The sequence below is a fragment of the Hemiscyllium ocellatum genome, chromosome 5 (assembly GCF_020745735.1).
Source record: "Hemiscyllium ocellatum isolate sHemOce1 chromosome 5, sHemOce1.pat.X.cur, whole genome shotgun sequence".
Taxonomy (NCBI): Eukaryota; Metazoa; Chordata; class Chondrichthyes; order Orectolobiformes; family Hemiscylliidae; genus Hemiscyllium; species Hemiscyllium ocellatum.
In genome coordinates, this window is record NC_083405.1 from 22,154,412 (window position 1) to 22,172,765 (window position 18,354).

At 41.4% G+C, this 18,354-nt stretch overlaps 1 protein-coding gene across 1 annotated transcript in view; it reads left to right on the plus strand.

Annotated features, from left to right (window-relative positions):
• Positions 1–18,354, plus strand: part of LOC132815921 (A disintegrin and metalloproteinase with thrombospondin motifs 16) — a 256,517-nt gene that overhangs the window by 94,647 nt on the left and 143,516 nt on the right. The window contains exons 8-9 of the mRNA XM_060825296.1: positions 9,282–9,387; positions 16,634–16,771. Of these exons, the coding sequence (XP_060681279.1) occupies positions 9,282–9,387; positions 16,634–16,771 (244 nt within the window). The remainder of the gene's footprint in view (positions 1–9,281; positions 9,388–16,633; positions 16,772–18,354) is intronic.

An 18,354-nucleotide genomic window follows, 5' to 3' on the forward strand; every position in this document is an offset into this window, starting at 1 on the left:
GTTGCATAGTCAGCATTAGACTCATTTTAAATTCCAGATTTTATTAAATTCAGATTTCACCATCCACATGGCAGGATTTGAACTCATGCTTGCAGAACATTAACTTGCATTTCAGGACTATGAGTCCAGGGCCATTACCACTACACCATCACCTCACCCATTTAAACCCCTATTGCACCATACAAAGGTTTTTGATTGATCTATTGTCACGTGTACCGAAATGCAGTGAAAAGATTTTTTTATGAGCAGTATAGGCAGTTCATAGTAAGCAAGATTTACAGAACAAAAAGACTTAGACAGAGGCATGCAGGTTACCTTACACAGGACGTGTGCGAGGTGAGACCACTGTCAGCAAGATTAGCATTATTTGAGGCTAGAGAGTCCATTCATCAGTCTGATAACAGTCGGGAAGAAGCTGTTCCTGAACCACTTAGTGCATGTGTTCAGACTTCTATATCTTCTGCTTAATGGAAGAGGTTGTAGGAGAGCATTACCAGGATACAATGGGTCTTTAATGATTTTAGGAGAAAGTGAGGACTGCAGTTGCTGGAGATCAGAGTTGAGAATGTGGTGCTGGAAAAGCACAGCCGATCAGGCAGCATCCGAGGAGCAGGAGAATCAACATTTCAAGCATAAGCCCTTCATCAGGAATGAAGCCATATTCCTGATGAAAGGCTTATGCTCGAAACGTCGATTCTCCTGCTCCTCGGATGCTGCCTGATTGGCTGTGCTTTTCCAGCACCACACTCTTGTCTTTGATGATATTGGCAGCCTTTCTGCAGCAGCTAGCCATGTAAATGGAGTCCATACATGCAAGATTAGCTTCTGTGATGGTCTGGGCTGTGCTCACCACCTTCTGTAGTTTCTTATAGTCCTGGGCAGAGCAGTTGCTGTACCAGGCTGTTATGCACCCCGACAGTCTGCTTTCAGTGGTGCATCTGGAGAAGTTGGTGAGGGTTCTTATGGGCATGCTGAATTTTCTGAGCCACCTGAGGATGAAGAGAGACCGTTGCGCCTTCCTGGTCGTCACATTTACTTCAGAAGTTCAAGACAGGTTGTAGTTATTGTCACTCCGTTGTTACACTTGAATGTTGAGGCAAAGGTAAATGCCATATCTGTACTGTATTCATACCAAGGATTGCATTTTCCTGTGGTTGTTAAAAGTAATTCAAACATTGGCACAAATTTGGAGAAAAAGATCTTCTTTATACTCTGTTTGCCAACAGGAGAAAAACCCATCTGGTTGACAAAACCATCTGGATCTTTGCCATATTAAATATCTTACTTTTTCCACTTTTTGGACCTCAAATTCAGTTGTGCACAAAGCCTCCAGATAAATGTACCAATTAGTCTTTTAACGTCAATATAGACTCCAGCATTTGACTCCTGACATTGTACCTGGAATGAACCGTGTGGTGCATATTCATGTACAGACTTATCTTATCTTGTTTTCCTCGCTTAAAGATTATGAAGGTGTGATTGATTTTGTTCTCAAAAATGTTTTCATCATAGTTTCAAAGGAGAAAGACACATATAATGATTATGGTTAAGGGGATGACTGTATTCCATGTGACCATAGAGTCATAGAGATGTACAGCATGGAAACAGACACTTTAGTCCAACTTGTCCATGCCGACCAGATAGCCCAACTTAATCTGGTCCCATTTGTCAGCATTTGATCCATAGCCCTCCAAACTCTTCCTATTCATATACCCATCTAGGTACCTTTTCAATGCTGTAATTGTACCACTCTCCACCACTTCCTCTGGCAGCTCTTTCCATACATACCACCCCTTGCATGGAAATGTTGCCTTTCAGGTCACTTTTATATCTTCCCCTCTCACCCTAAACCTGTGCCCTCTTGTTCTGGACTCCCCCACCCCAGGGAAAACAACTTGTCTATTTACCATATCCATGCCCCTCATGATTTTATTAACCTCTATAAGGTCACCACTCAGCCGACGTTCTAGGGAAAACAGCCCCCAGCCTATTCAACCACTCCCTTTAGCTCAAACCCTCCAATCCTGGCCCACCCTCGTAAATCTTTTCTAAACCTTTTCAAGTTTCACAATATCTTTCCGATAGGAAGGCGACCATATTCCAAAAGTGGCCTAACCAATATCCTGTACAGCTGCAAAATAACCTCCCAACTCCTGTGCTCAATGCTCTGACCAGTAAAGGAAAGAATACCAAATGCTTCCTTCACTATCCTATCTATCTACAACTCCACTTTCAAGGAACTAGGAATCAAAACATCCTGTGGATTCCTGGCCATGGTTTCATAGGAAACTACTGGTGGTCCTCGTGATTCGCCCATGAACGCCATGACACCAGTAACGAGGGTACGTACCAAAATGGTGAGACATGTGTGAGACTGTACAATGTAGATGTTCCTTTCTTCTGTGCCCATGAGTTGGCATTGAACAGATACAGAGAAAACGGAAAGGGTGGAAATCAGGTCCTGCCCCATTGCATTACCTTGGACTTTCTTGGATTTGCTGCAAACTGGCACACACTTACACCCATAACAGATACTGCAGCAAGAGGGGCCATTCATTGCCTCCCACCTCATTTTATATTGGGTCTGACAGAAGCACCTATCAGAAGCTAGAACAAGTGGCTGGTCCAGTCACCAAATCAGATAGCGTGCAGGAATCGTGCTGCCAGGCTGACGACAAGAGGGGAGCTATGACATTATATTTTGAAACACCCCCAGAACCCTTTCAGGCACTGGGATCTTTCTGGGTGGTGTGCTTTACTCTAAAGTCTGAAATAAAAATGTAGTTGCAGAAATCCAGATTCGCCTGATTTTTTTTTGTTTAAACACTTTATCCAAACAGGACCAGGTTTATATCATGCTTATAAATGGAGAAGAAATGTAACACAACTGGCTTCTTCAAAAGGGCAGAGTTCCTGAAGGGCGCACTCTGGAAATGATTCCCTACATCTACACATGGGAGGGCAGAGCAGTCACACTAAACAATTTCATGATGTATTCAGGATTCACTGTATCCGAATTCCCTGAACATGATGATAAAGTCATTTGTTTTTCCTACGGAATGATTAAATTGAACTTTTTCATACAATGTAGACTTTTGAAAAGAGGACATGAGCATTGGCATGGTCTAGTTTGAAATATTGTCTTTCCTGGAATGTATTTTTATCATCATTGCATGAGGGATTGAAATCAATGTAATGCATATGGGACCGATTCTGTAATTGGTGAGCAAATAACTTAGTAAGGTTATTGCCCACTGTTGCTCAGATCAGCACAGCCAATGAACAGCAAAAATGTGTTCTGTCAGTGTGGAGTTCGCTCATTCTCCCTGCGTCTGCGTGGGTTTCCTCCGGGTGCTCCAGTTTCCTCCCACAGTCCAAAGGTGTACAGGTTAGGTGAATTGGCCATGCTAAATTCCCCGTAGTGTTAGGTGGATGAGTCGGGGTAAGTATAGGGAATGGGTTTGGGTCGGTTGCTCTTTGGAGGGTCGGTTGCTCTTCGGAGGGTCGGTGGACTAGTTGGGCCGAAGGGCCTGTTTCCACACTGTAGGGAATCTAATCTAATCTAATCTAATATTTAATGTAGAAAAATGTCCCAAGCAACTTCCTAGAAGTTTAACCAGAGTGAACCAAGGAGAGAGATGCTAAAAGAATAGTAAAAGAGGTTTGTTTCAGGGAATGCTTTAAAGAAGACCGTAAAATAGAATGTCCAATGGTAAGGAAAGGAATTCCCAGGCTCTAGGTGTAGACCATAAGCTACAGGGGAAAGAGTCAATTCAGCTCACAGTGATGTGGTGGCTCAGTGGTTAGCACTGCTGCCTTACAGTGCCAGAGACCTGGGTTCAATTCCCACCTCAGGTGACTATCTGTATGGAGTTTGCATATTCTCCCCATGTCCGCGTGCTTCGGTTTCCACCCACCATCTAAGGATGTGCAGGTCAGGTGAATTGGCGATGCTAGATTGCCCATAGTGTTCAGGGATGTGCATGTTAAGTGCACATTAGTCTGGGATAAATGTAGAGTAGTAGGAGAATGGGTCTGGGTGGGCTACTCTTTGGAGGGTCGGTGTGGACCTGCTAGGCTGAAAGGCTTGTTTTCACACTGTAGGGATCCTATGATTCCGCCCATTGAGTTTTCTCCATCAGTCAACGAGATCATAACTGATCTGATAATTCTGAACTTCATTTTCCTATCCTTCCCCCATAATCCTTGATTCCCTTCCTGATTTAAAAATCAATGTCAGCCTCAAATACACTGAATGACCCATCATTTTCAGCCCTCTGGGGTAAATAATTTCACAGACTCGCTGACTTCTAAAAGAAAAAAAACCTCCTAATCTCTGTCTTAAGTAGGTGACGAGATGTTGCCCTCTGGTCCCAGACACTCTCTCAAGGGGAAGCAACCACTCCACATCTGCCGTGCACCACTCTGCATCTGTCCCGTCACGCCTCCTAAGAGTCTTGTCTTTTTCAATAAGGTCATCTCTCAGTTTTATTGTATCTAAAAGTAGGCTCAACCTGCTTAACCTTTCTTCATAAAACAGTTCCTTCATACAAGCATTTACCCTGTGTACCTCCTCTGGACTGCCTCCAATGCCAGGCTACCTTTCCTTTGATGAGGGGATCAGAACTGTTACCTATATTCCAGGTGTAGCCTGACTAGCACCTTGCATAATTTTAGTGCGATTTCACTATTTTTATACTCCATTCCCTTTTGAAATGGGTGGCACGGTGGCTCGGTGGTTAGCACTGCTGCCGCACAGCGCCAGGAACCCAGGTACAATTCCAGCCTCAGGCAACTGTCTGTGTGGAGTTTGCACATTCTCCCTGTGTCTGCGTGGGTTTCCTTCGGGTGCTCCAGTTTCCTCCCACATTCCAAAGATGTGCAGGTCAGGTGGATTGGCCATGCTAAATTGTCCATAGTTGCTAGGGGCATTAGTTAGAGAGAGAGAGGGGGGGGTTGGTTATTCTTCAGAGGGTCGAAGGGCCTGTTTCCACACTGTAGGGAGCTTAATCTAATCTAAATAAAGACCAAGATTCCACTGGCCTTCCCTGTGACTTGCTGATCTTTTAGACGTTTCTGATTAATGCATTAGGGCTTTAAAATCCCTCTGAGCTCCACTTTTCTGCGTTGAAATTATCTTTATCCTCCAATTCCTTCTGTCAGCATGAAAAGCCTCAATTTGCCACATTACATTCCATCTGTCACGTCTTTGTCCAACTTGCTTTACCTGTCTCTATTCCCCTCTCGACACTCTTTGGATCATCCTCATCATCTCTATCCATTTTTGTCATCAGAAAGATTGGCAGTCGTACACTGGCAATCATCATCTATGTCATTAATCTATGATGTAAATGATTGTGGCCTGAGGACCGATCCCTTTGGCACTCCACTCGTTATAGGTTGCCATCCTGAAAACCTACTTCCAACCCCGTCCCTTAATTGTTCGTCAATCCACCACTCATGGTGATATTGCTATCTCCAACACCATCGGTTCTTATCTTAATAGGTTGCTCCATGTGCAGTACTTCACCAAATCCAAATATATTACACCTACTGCTTTACTTTCATACATCCTGATTGTTATATTCTCAAAGAATTCAAATAAATTTTTCAGATATGAAGCCATGTTTACTCTGCTTGATTGTGTTTCTAAATACTCTGTCATTGCAACCTTTATAATAGACTGTAACATTTTCCCATTGACCATCAGATGTTAAGATAATTGGCCTATTGTCACATGCTTGTTGTTTCTGTAAAAAATGAGGTCTGCAGATGCTGGAGATCACAGCTGCAAATGTGTTGCTGGTTAAAGCACAGCAGGCCAGGCAGCATCTCAGGAATAGAGAATTCGACGTTTCGAGCATAAGCCCTTCATCAGGAATTTTAGTGCGATTTCACTATTTTTATACTCCATTCCCTTTGAAATGGGTGGCACGGTGGCTCGGTGGTTAGCACTGCTGCCTCACAGCGCCAGGAACCCAGGTACAATTCCAGCCTCAGGCGACTGTCTATGTGGAGTTTGCACACGCTCCCTGTGTCTGCGTGGGTTTCCTTCGGGTGCTCCGGTTTCCTCCCACATTCCAAAGATGTACAGGTCAGGTGGATTGGCCATGCTAAATTGTTTCTGTCTGTTTGTGTAAAAGGGTGTCATGTTGGCACTTTTCCAATTGTCTGGGACTTTCCCCGAATCTCAAGATTCTTGGAAGATTGCCACCAATACATCCACTAACTGTTGCTACTTCCTTTAATTTCCTCAATTGCATCCCATCAGATCTAAAGGACTTTTCGGTCTTGGTCCTCATTAGTATCCAAAGTACTTTTTCTCTGGTGATAGTTATTGTGTTTACTTCCTCCTCCATTGACCTTTAGCCCCTTGATTATTTGTATTATTGAAATTATATTGTTAAAAATCTCACAACACCAGGTTAGAGTCCAACAGGGTTATTTGGAAACAATAGCTTTCGGAGCACCGCTCCTTTAGCAGTTTGTTGTGGGGTATAAGATCGTTAAGTCATAATTTATAGCAAAAGTTTACAATGTGAAGCAACTGAAATTATATATTGAAAAAGACCTGGATTGTTTGTTCCATCTCTCATCTTTTAGAATGACCATGTTGGTTTCAGTTCTGTCATGTGTAATTGAACTTTAACAACAGGTGCCATGTCAGCTCAGATAATGCATTGAAGGTGTGAAGCTGTCTGTGCCCCAGACTGATGCTATTTCTAAAAGAAGGAATTTACAGAATCTTCCATGGATTCATGCAATTTTTGAGCAAAATAAAATGTAATTCTGGCAACAACGGAAAGTGGCCAAACAGAGGCTGATAACCAGGTTCAGTACCCATGGGAATGGCCTCAACCAGGACCTTGGGCTCATGTCACACTGGAGGTGAGCCCACTACACACACTCACTTGCACACTCACACTTTCTTTTGCACACACACTCTCTTTCACACACTCGCACTCTCTTTCACGCACACAATCTCTCTCTCACATGCACACTTTCTCAGACACTCATACCTCCTTCCCCCCCCTCCCCAAAAATACATAAGTTCTTGGAGTGAATTTATACTCGCAGAATTACATTTTATTTTGCTCAAGAACTGCACGAATCCATGTAAATTCCTTTTTTAGAAATAGAATCAGTCTGAACATTGGGACATGGCACCTCACGCCTGCAATGCATTACCTGAGCTGACATGGCACCTATTGTTAAAGTTCACTTGAGAATGTAACTTTAAAAAAGGTTCTTGGATTTACATACACTGTGGCACAGTGGTTAGCACTGCTGCCTCACAGCACCTGAGACCCGGGTTCAATTCCTGACTCAGGCGACTGACTGTGTGGAGTTTGCACGTTCTCCCCGTGTCTGCGTGGGTTTCCTCTGGGTGCTCCGGTTTCCTCCCACAGTCCAAAGATGTGCGGGTCAGGTGAATTGACCATGCTAAATTGCCCGTAGTGTTAGGTAAGGGGTAAATGTAGGGATATGGGTGGGTTGCGCTTCGGCAGGTCGGTGTGGACTTGTTGGGCCGAAGGGCCTGTTTCCACACTGTAAGTAATCTAATAACTGATCGCACTAAACATTTGCTATAAATTCTGTGTCTTACGATCTTATACTACACAACCACCTGATGAAGGGTCGACGCTCCAAAAGCTAGTGCTTCCAAATAAACCTGTTGGACTATAACCTGGTGTTGTGTGATTTTTTTTAACTTTGTCCATCCCAGTCCAACACTGGCACCTCCAAATCATGAAATGATATTTGCATCATCTTACGTGAAGACTAACGTTTATTCAATTCCTCTGCACTTTCTGGTTCCCCATAATTTTTTACCCATCCTCCATCTCTCAGGGGATAGTGTTCAATTGGCCGTCACTTTCTTTTAATAGTTTTAAGAACCTCTTGCTACCCTTTTATTACCCTCGACCAGGCACAGTAATTGAATATTGGCAAAGGTATTTCAGGATGCTCAAAAGGCAAAAGTAGGCGATGCATCAAGTTACCAGATATTTAGTTTGCAATTTTCCCAGCTGAAAGTCAACTTCAAAAAAAGATGTTGGCAAAGTAATTTTGTGAAAGGGAAGAGGATAGAAAGGAATGGTTTATTTTGTTTCCTCCTTTTAGAGTAAAGTGAGATGGCGCAATGGAAGTTGCCTTGAATGGAATGTTCTTTGCTCACTTGATGTCTGAAAAGTCAATCATTTCATCTCACCAAGAGTTTCTCAGCCTGCCTATGGAACGTATACATGGGAACACATTCAAAATGAATGATCTTCAGATCACAAAGGGGTCCTTGTGTAAGACCAATTTGTTCCCAACCTGATTTTCCCTGCTCCTGAGAATGCCTTTCTGCACAGAAAGGAGGGCGATAAAAGCTTTCATTGAAAACACGTTATGCACTGAATAATTTAACTTTATATATGTTTGAGTGCTTGGAAACATGGAGTGAAATTGCTGTTACACAAGAACTATTAATAAATTTATGATCATGCATTATGCCTGTGCAATGTTAAGGTGGCTCAGTGGTTAGCACTGCTGCCTCACAGCAGCAGGGTCCCAGGTTTGATTCCAGCCTTGGGTGACTGTCTGTGTGGAGTTTGCACATTCTCCCTGAGTCTGTGTGGGTTCTCTCTGGGTGCTCCGGTTTCCTCCCACAGTCCAAAGATGTGCGGGTCAAGTGCTAAACTACCCATAGTGCTAGGTGCATTAGTCAGAGGGAAATGGGTTACTCTTCGGAGGGTCGGTGTGGACTGGTTGGGCCGAAGGGCCTGTTTCCACACAGTAGGAAATCTAAAATAAAATGTTAGGCTTAATAAATTTTCACATATTGCCTTCGAGATGTTACACTGTTGTAAAAGTTCAGTGCTTCAGTTACTGAAGTAGTATCTTCAATAAGTTATGAATATGAAATTTGAAGTTTGTTTTATATATTGGACGGTTTCCCTTCTAGTTGAGTTGGAATTAACATCATGCCATCCAGAATATTAATCCATTTTGAAACGCAACACAGATCTTTAACAATTGAAAAGGATTTGAGCATCTGCTACAGCAGTTTAATTAATTTAGCAGATGTTGAGAATGCAAGTGTAATTTTACGAAAAACAGATTCAAAAGAGTGCTCACTGAGAATGTTTGCAAAAGTGCTACTGATTTCAACATTGGCTTCCCTGATAAATCCTACACTTTTTTTTTATTTATGATTTTAGAAAATAAAAGAATGAGGTTAATACAAGTGAATACTGAAGTACTCATTCCAAATTGTGTTTTGTTTTATTCCCTAGGATTTGCACCCATTAGTGGGATGTGTAGCAAATATCGCAGCTGTACTATCAATGAAGACACTGGATTAGGTCTGGCCTTTACCATCGCTCATGAGTCTGGACACAAGTAAGATCAGCTGTTGATCATTCAATCTGTCATATCTCGCGAGTGCAGTGATCTTAAATCAGCACTGATATACAGGATATCAGTAGGCACTTCCAGTTTCTGAAGCACCTTTATTTTGAACAGCAACAATTTTCAGTTATCTGGTTAATATTTTGTTGGAGAAAAGTTTGACATTCCTCCTTCGTGGAGGTTGTGGAAATGTAGCCTTGCAATTTGTTGATTTGGGATATTTCATAATGGAGGAAAGAAATCTGGGATTCCCTGCTGTCCACAACAAGAGGAGCTTCACTCATGTTTCATTGTCCTGCCTCTTTTTTCATATGTCCCATACAGAAGATGTTCACAATCATGTGACTTTCTGCAGCTACAAGAGGATCATGAACTTATGCATGATATCCATCAGTGTTGCATCAATAATGATCGGAATCATAGAATCGAACAGAATGGAAGGACATCATTCAAATAATGGACTTTTTTGCCAAATCCTTCTGACTGCAATCCCAATAGTCCCAATTTGCAGTTCTTTCCCCAAATCACTTTGGTTTTTTTTGCTTTTGCTTGCAATTATTTATCCAATTTCCTTTTGAAAGTCACTATTGAATCTGTCTCCATCATCCTATCAGGTGCAATTGAAATCTGAAGCACTATTTCATGAAACATTTTTCCTCATGTCACCTTTGATTATTTTGCCAGTCACCTTAAATCTGTTTTTTGCTTACTGATCCTTCATCCATCAAAACACTTCAAGTTTATCAGCCCTAGAGCAACTGTGGAGTCATCAGCCTGGATTTTACTTGGAGCGTTAATTTGCTACTTTAGCTTTGCAATAGATGCAACAGAAAACCTGGGCTAGACCTTAGGTCAGCATTTTTGAAGGCAATGGGGTTTCGCAAAATGACAGTTAATGTTAGTTGTCATTTCTTGAGGAAATTTCAAGATGAGGGGACACATTTTTTAGGGTGAGAGGAGAGAGGTTTAAAGAAGACATAATGGTCAATTTTTTCACACAGAGTGGTTTGCTTGTGGAATGAACTTCCTGAGGAAGTGGTGGATGTCAGTACAATTACAACATTTAAAAGATATTTGGATAAGTACATGAATAGAAAAGATTAGGAGGGATATGCACCAGGAGCAGGCAAGTGCAACTAGTTTACTTTGGGATTATGTTCAGCATGGAGTGGTTGGACCAGTGGGTCTGTTTCCATGCTTTATGACTCTATGGTATTCCCAATGCCTGCCCACCTACCCCAATCTCTCTCTCGTGTTGCATCGGGCTGGGAAAATGTTAGATCGCCCATTCACCTTCGGGCTTATTGAGGCCCTTGAGTAGCCAATGAAATCTAGTTGAGAGCCCTTAGTGTTATTTTATTCATGGCTAAGGAAGGCATGGTCCCAGGCAGAAGCTGAGTAGTAACACTGACTACTATCGCACAAGAGGCGGTTATCTCCTTTATGGCTTCCCATGTTCATCAAATACAAACACCTTTCACACCTCACCTTTAATCTCACTCTAATCAGCCGCTTCACCCACCGTCCAGATGGGAGTATAAGCATTACTCAGACTCCATCGAGTGGAAAAACCCCCTCTGCTGTCACAAGGATTCTGGGTAATCCAAGATGGAGGACGGGAAAAATTTCTGGCTGTAACAACTGCTCCTTTTTTTTGAGGTATTTTAGGTGTTGGAGGTGATTTCCTCGAGTTCCAGGAGCAGCAATTACTGTTTCACATGCTGTTGCATTGTTTTGGAACTTTGGAAAATAAAGTCAAAACAACAGCAGTTTTAAAAGGGAGAAGAGCAGACAAAGGAAGCACATGGTGAGGACAGTGCAGGAGACAGAGAGAGAGAGAGAGAACCTGCACCGTTACTGCCTTTGCTGTTTTTGAATTCATGTGTCGCTGGACATCGGAGTACACCTGGGAAAATTAACAAACAGTGAAATTCACAACTAATCTTGGAAGAACCAGTTTGGGCAAAGTTCACAACACAGAGTCAGATAAATTAATGGTTGTTTTAAGTCTGTCCAAGAGAAAGGCTGTATTAGTGAGTACAGTGGGTTCTTTCTTGATTATATATTTTTGGAGATAAGTCTCTTGATTAAACTTAAAATATAAGCCATAGCTATTAATTTAACCTGGGGCAGTGTTCGTAGAGGAATAAGACAGTGTTATTTTTTGAGTCTGTAGATTGTGAAGGAGCAAAAATGGCCTTTGCAGTGATATGTACTTCTTGTCAGACGTGGGAGTTTAAAGAGAGTTTAAGGGTTACTGCAGATTATATCTGCCATAAATGCTGCTGGATGCTAATCCTATCAGATCGAGTGGATCGGTTGGAGAGACAGATAGAAGCGATGAGGAATTTGCTACAGCAACAGTATGTGATGGATGGCAGTTATAGGAAGGGGCGGGGGGGCGGAGTCTCAGATACAGTCACATAGATGGGTTAACTCCAGGAAGGGTAAGAGAGGTAGGCAGCTAGTGCAGGAGTCTTTTGTGGATATATCCAATTCAAACAAGTATGCTGTTTTGGAAAATGTAGCGGGTGATGGATTCTCAGGGAAACATAGCACAAACAGCCAAGTTTCTGGTATTGAGACTGGCTCTAATGCAACGTCGGTACGTCGGTTTCCAAGAGCTCAATTGTGTTACGGGATTCTGTAGTCTGAGGTACAGACAGAGAAAAGCAGAATGGTGGATTGTTTCCCTGGTGCCAGGATCAGGGATATCTCAGAGAAGATACAGAATGTTCTCACGGGGGAGTGAGGCCAGCAAGAGGTCATTGTCCACATTGGAACCAACGATATAGGAAGGAAAAAGGTTGAGATTCTGAAGGGAAATTACAGAGAGTTAGGCAGAAATTTAAAAATGGGGTCCTCAAGGGTAGTAATATCTGGATTACTCCCAGTGCTTCGAGCTACTGAGGACAGGAATAGGAGGATAGAGCAGATGAATGCATGGCTGAGGAGCTGGTGTATGGGAGAAGGATTCACATTTTTGGATCATTGGAATCTCTTTTGGGGTAGAAGTGACCTGTACAAGAAGGACGGATTGCACCTAAATTGGAAGGGGACTAATATACTGGCAGGGAAATTTGATAGAACTGCTCAGGAGGATTTAAGCTAGTATGGTGGGGCGGTGGGACCCAGGGAGATGGTGAGGAAAGAGATCGATCTGAGACGGGTACAGCTGAGAACGGAAGTGAGTCAAACAGTCAGGGCAGGCAGGGACAGGGTAGGACTAATAAATTAAACTGCATTTATTTCAATGTCAGGTGCCTAACAGGGAAGGCAGATGAACCCAGGGCATGGTTAGGAATGTGGGGGTTGGATATCATAGCAATTGCAGAAACATGGCTCAGGGATGGGCGGGACTGGCAGCTTAATGTTCCAGGATACAAATACTACAAGAAGGATAGAAAGGGAGGCAAGAGTGGAGGAGGAGTAGCATTTTTGATAAGGGACAGCATTACAGCTGTGCTGAGGGAGGATGTTCCTGGAAATACTTCCAGGGAAGTTATTTGGGTGGAACTGAGAAATAAGAAAGGGATGATCACCTTATTGGGATTGTATTATAGACCCCTTAATAGTCAGAGGGAAATTGAGAAACAAACTTGTAAGGAGATCTCAGCCAATTTTAAGAATAATAGGGTAGTTATGGAAGGGGATTTTAACTTTCCAAACATAGACTGGGACTGCCATAATGTTGAAGGTTTAGATGGAGAGGAATTTCTTAAGTGCATAGAAGACAATTTTCTGATTCAGTATGTGGATGTCCCGACTAGAGAAGGTACAAAACCTGACCTACTCGTGGGAAATAAGGCAGGGCAGGTGACTGAGGTGTCAGTGGGGGAGAACTTTGGGGCCAGTGACCATAATTTTTATTTATTTTAAAATAGTGATAGAAAATGATAGACCAGATCTAAAAGTTGAAGTTCTAAATTGGAGAAAGGCCAATTTTAACGGTATTAGGCAAGAACTTTTGAAAGCTGATTGGAGGCAGATGTTCGCAGGTAAAGGGACGGCTGGAAAATGGGAAGCCTTCAGAAATGAGATAACAAGAATCCAGAGAAAGTACGTTCCTGTCAGGGCGAAAGGGAAGACTGGTACATATAGGGAATGCTGGATGAGTAAAGAAATTGAGGGTTTGGTTAAGAAAAAGAAGGAAGCATATGTCAGGTATGGATAGGATAGATCAAGTGAATCCTTCGAAGAGTATAAAGAAAGTAGGAGTATACTTAAGAGGGAAATCAGGAGGGCAAAACGGGGATATGAGATAGCTTTGGCAAATAGAATTAAGGAGAATCCAAAGAGTTTTTACACATATATTAAGGACAAAAGGGTAACTAGGGAGAGAGTAGGGCCCCTCAAAGATCAGCAAGGCGGCCTTTGTGTGGAGCCACAGAAAATGGGGGAGATACTAAATGAATATTTTGCATCAGTATTTACTGTGGAAAAGGATATGGAAGATATAGACCGTAGGGAATTAGATGGTGACATCTTGCAAAGTGTCCAGATTACAGAGGAGGAAGTGCTGGATGTCTTGAAATGCTTAAAGGTGGATAAATCCCCAGGACATGATCAGGTGCACCCTAGAACTCTGTAGGAAGCGAGAGAAGTGATTGCTGGGCCTTTTGCTGAGATATTTGTATCATCGATAGTCACAGGTGAGGTGCCGGAAGACTGGAGGTTGGCAAACGTGGTGCCACTGTTTATGAAGGGCGGTAAAGACAAGCAAGGGAGCTATTGACCGGTGAGCCTGACCTCAGTGGTGGGCAAGTTGTTGGAGAGAATCCTGAGGGACAGGATGTACATGTATTTGGAAAGGCAAGGACTGATTAGGGATAGTCAGGTTGGCTTTGTGCATGGGAAATCATGTCTCATAAACTTGATTGAGTTTTTTGAAGAAGTAACAAAGACGATTGATGAGGGCAGAGCAGTAGATGTGATCTATATGGACTTCAGTAAGGCGTTCAACAAGGTTCCCCATGGGAGACTGATTAGCAAGGTTAGATCTCATGGAATACAGGGAGAACTAGCCATTTGGGTACAGAACTGGTTCAAAGGTAGAAGACAGAGGGGGTTGGTGGAGGGTTATTTTTCAGACTGGAGGCCTGTGACCAGTGGAGTGCCACAAGGATCGGTGCTGGGTCCTCTACTTTTTGTCATTTACATAAATGATTTGGATGTGAGCATAAGAGGTACAGTTAGTAAGTTTGCAGATGACACCAAAATTGGAGGTGTAGTGGACAGCAAAGAGGGTTACCTCAGATTACAACAGGATCTTGACCAGATGGGCCAATGGGCTGAGAAATGGCAGATGGAGTTTAATTCCGATAAATGCAAGGTGCTGCATTTTGGGAAAGCAAATCTTAGCAGGACTTATACACTTAATGGTCAGGTCCTAGGGAGTGTTGCTGAACAAAGAGACCTTGGAGTGCAGGTTGATAGCTTCTTGAAAGTGGAGTCGCAGGTAGATAGGATAGTGAAGAAGGCGTTTGGTATGCTTTCCTTTATTGGTCAGAGTATTTAGTACAGGAGTTGGGAGGTCATGTTGCGGCTGTACAGTACATTGGTTAGGCCACTGTTGGAATATTGTGTGCAATTCTGGTCTCCTTCCTATCGGAAAGATGTTGTGAAACTGGAAAATGTTCAGAAAAGATTGACAAGAATGTTGCCAGGATTGGAGGATTTGAACTCTGGGGAGAGCCTGTACAGGCTGGGGCTGTTTTCCCTGGAGCGCAGAGGCTGAGGGGTGACGTTATAGAGGTTTACAAAATTATGAGGGGCATGGATAGGGTAAATAAGCAAAGTCTTTTTCCTGGGGTCCAGGACTCCAGAACTAGAGGGCATAGGTTGAAGGTGAGAGGTGAAAGAAACAATAGAGACTTACGGGCAACTTTTTCACACAGGATATGGTAAGTATATGGAATGAGCTGCCAGAGGAAGTTGTGGAGACTGGTACAATTGCAACATTTAAGATGCATTTGGATGGGTATATGAATAGGAAGGGTTTAGAGGGATATGGGCCAGGTGCTGGCAGGTGGGACTAGATTGGGTTGGGATATCTGGTCGGCATGGACACATTGGACAGAAAGATCTGTTTCCAAGCTGTACATCCTTATGACTCTCAATTTCAAAGATAATAATTCACTGGTTAAGTGATTGAAATTGTCGTCCTCTAGCAAGCAGGTTGGAGGCTTATTTTTGGTCAGAGATTTTCAACTCTGTAATATATGGGAATTTTATTTCGTGGAAATCAAGAAAAGTAAAAAAAAATCCAAACAACTAGAGATTTAATTTCGTGATGAGCTGTGTATTTGTTATTTCACATAGGTAAAGCCCAGGCCCAAGTCATACACAACTTGGATTTTAATTTGAAGCAGGAAGTTAAAATTGGGTACTTTACAAAATACTTGGCCATAATGCTTTTAAAAATGAATCATTCAGACACAGTTAACTGTCTCTGAAGCTCAAAATTATTTCAGTTAAATATAGCAATGTTTAATATATCTAACATCCCGTTCAAAGTTGGGTTTTTGAATGAGTTCAATTAATTTCATATTTGACTTTCTGATGTGCACTCTTGACTGCCAAGAATCCTTTCTAAGCACCAAAGTTAGGACGTCATCTGATATGTATGAAGTGATTGGGGACAGATTGACATGAATAGTGACTGCATAAATGTAAATCTTGGATACAACTTTTATTTTGTATGAATAAGGAAGTCCTCTTTATTAGTAAGGACAATTTACTGTACATTTGTTGGCACTCAACATAGGAAATCTATTTTAATTTGCACTTTCCATATCCATATATTCATTTGATTTAAATGTAAGTAATGTGTTCCATTATTTTCAACTCACTACATTTATATTTGTATGTTTAACTTCTGCTTCAACAAGTTTGTTTGAATTTTAATTTGAAAGAACAAGTTAAGATTGAATACGTTACAAAAGACTCAGCTAAATGTTTTTAATAATGAAATGTTTAGATACTGTTAACTTTCTCAAACTAAGTGAAACTTTGATATCGGACTGAATATCTTTAGTTCCTAATTGGTATAATTTCTTTTTTTAACAGAAGATTAGTTCCTTAGTACAATGGAAAATATGTTGGTTTTATGATATTTATCTAATCTTCTTCTTATGTGTAACAGATAAGAAAGCAATGAAGGTGTCAATGACAAAGGTTTTGGATGAAGGACACTTCTTTTTTTAAATTTTAACCTAAACTTACCACTTCCTTCCAGCTTTGGTATGATTCATGATGGAGAAGGAAATGTATGCAAGAAATCCGAGGGTAATATCATGTCACCAACACTAGCAGGGCACAATGGGGTCTTCTCGTGGTCAGCCTGCAGCCGGCAATATCTCTATAAGTTTCTGAGGTACAGAATTGACTTATTGCATGTCTTGTTGCATTTGACCAATACGTCTCGACCCTTGTATTCTACATGGAACTACCTCAGTTAAATAATTTCATAGATAGGAAATACAATAATTGATGAGGTAACAATGATTTTTATTTTTCACAGGAAACCTTGACATTTAGGGACATGTAATAGAATTTTGGAGAATTTTGCATACTTTCAATTAATTTCATACCTTTGTATTTCCGATGTACATATCTGTCCTGACTAATACAGTTTTTATACTCCTCAAATACTAAATCATGCAGAATTTATAAACCTATTCTAAAACTCAGGAATAGAAATTTGTGCCATTCCTATCTTCTGCACAGATTTAGATTACATTCAGCTATATTTTGATTCTCATATAACCTAAAAATAAATCTAAATAACATGTTAGCAACCAATCACTTTTACTTTCATTTCAAAAGCACCCAAACCATGTGCAACATATTTAAGTTTGGTATAAAAGATGTGATAAAATAGTGCAGCTAGGTCTCCTTGAGAATATTTAAATTGTACATATATTATGTCTAACTTGTATTTCTTGCTTGCCACATTTCATGGTACTACATCACTGTCATCATGTCTCCATTGCAATGTTTTTACTAATTGACTCAAAATAAAAAAATTCCCCCTGAGAATCATAGTTAGAACATCATCAGTTATGTATGAAGTGATTGGAGACATACAGACATGAATGGTCACTATAATTCATGGATGCAATCCCACATTACTTCTGGAATAATATTTTTACTTTATATAATCAAGAAAGTGCTCTGTGTTAGAGTTAACAGTTATTACTCTGAAGGCTTGATATCCACTTACCAACTATCTCTGGAAGTTGGATAATATTTGCTGATGGCCTATTTATACTGTTGTTCAAACAAATCACTGTCTGACCTTGTGCTTTGTACTTGTACATGCTGAGTAAGACTGCATCATCTATGTGCGCGTGAGTGTGCACTTTGTGAAGAAGTGTTGATGTGTGTGTCTCGATGCCAGTATGGATGCTCGTCACTGCGCCAGATGCAAATGTTTTGAAAGAAACTGAAACCATCTCTTTATAATGTAGAATAAAACAGAAGATGCTGTGAATTCTCAGACAGCGTTCCCACCCTTGCCTGCCTCCCCATTGGACCATAAAGGTTCCACATACTGGCTCTGTTTCTCTCTCCACAGGTGCTGCCTGGCCTACTGAATAACTCCAGCTGGCCCTGTACTTAATTCTAGTTTCCAGCAGCATTTTGATTTTGGCTTTAGATTCTAGTTCCCTCCTATGACTTCATAATTGTTTTTAATCTGCTGACATCTAAACATGCAGTTGAAATTATACGACTTTTTTTTTCACCAAACACATTGTTGGTAGATTATTATGCCTCTAAGTTATGTGATTTACAATGGCTCATTGTCCAGCAATTAATTTGATGTTTATGTGATTATATAAATAAAACGCTTGCATTGATGTATTTTAATAATTCAGATTTTTATGTCCACCAATCATAAATTAAGCAATGTGTCCTGTATATGTGAAAGGAGGCTCTGGATTAACTCAAATTTTC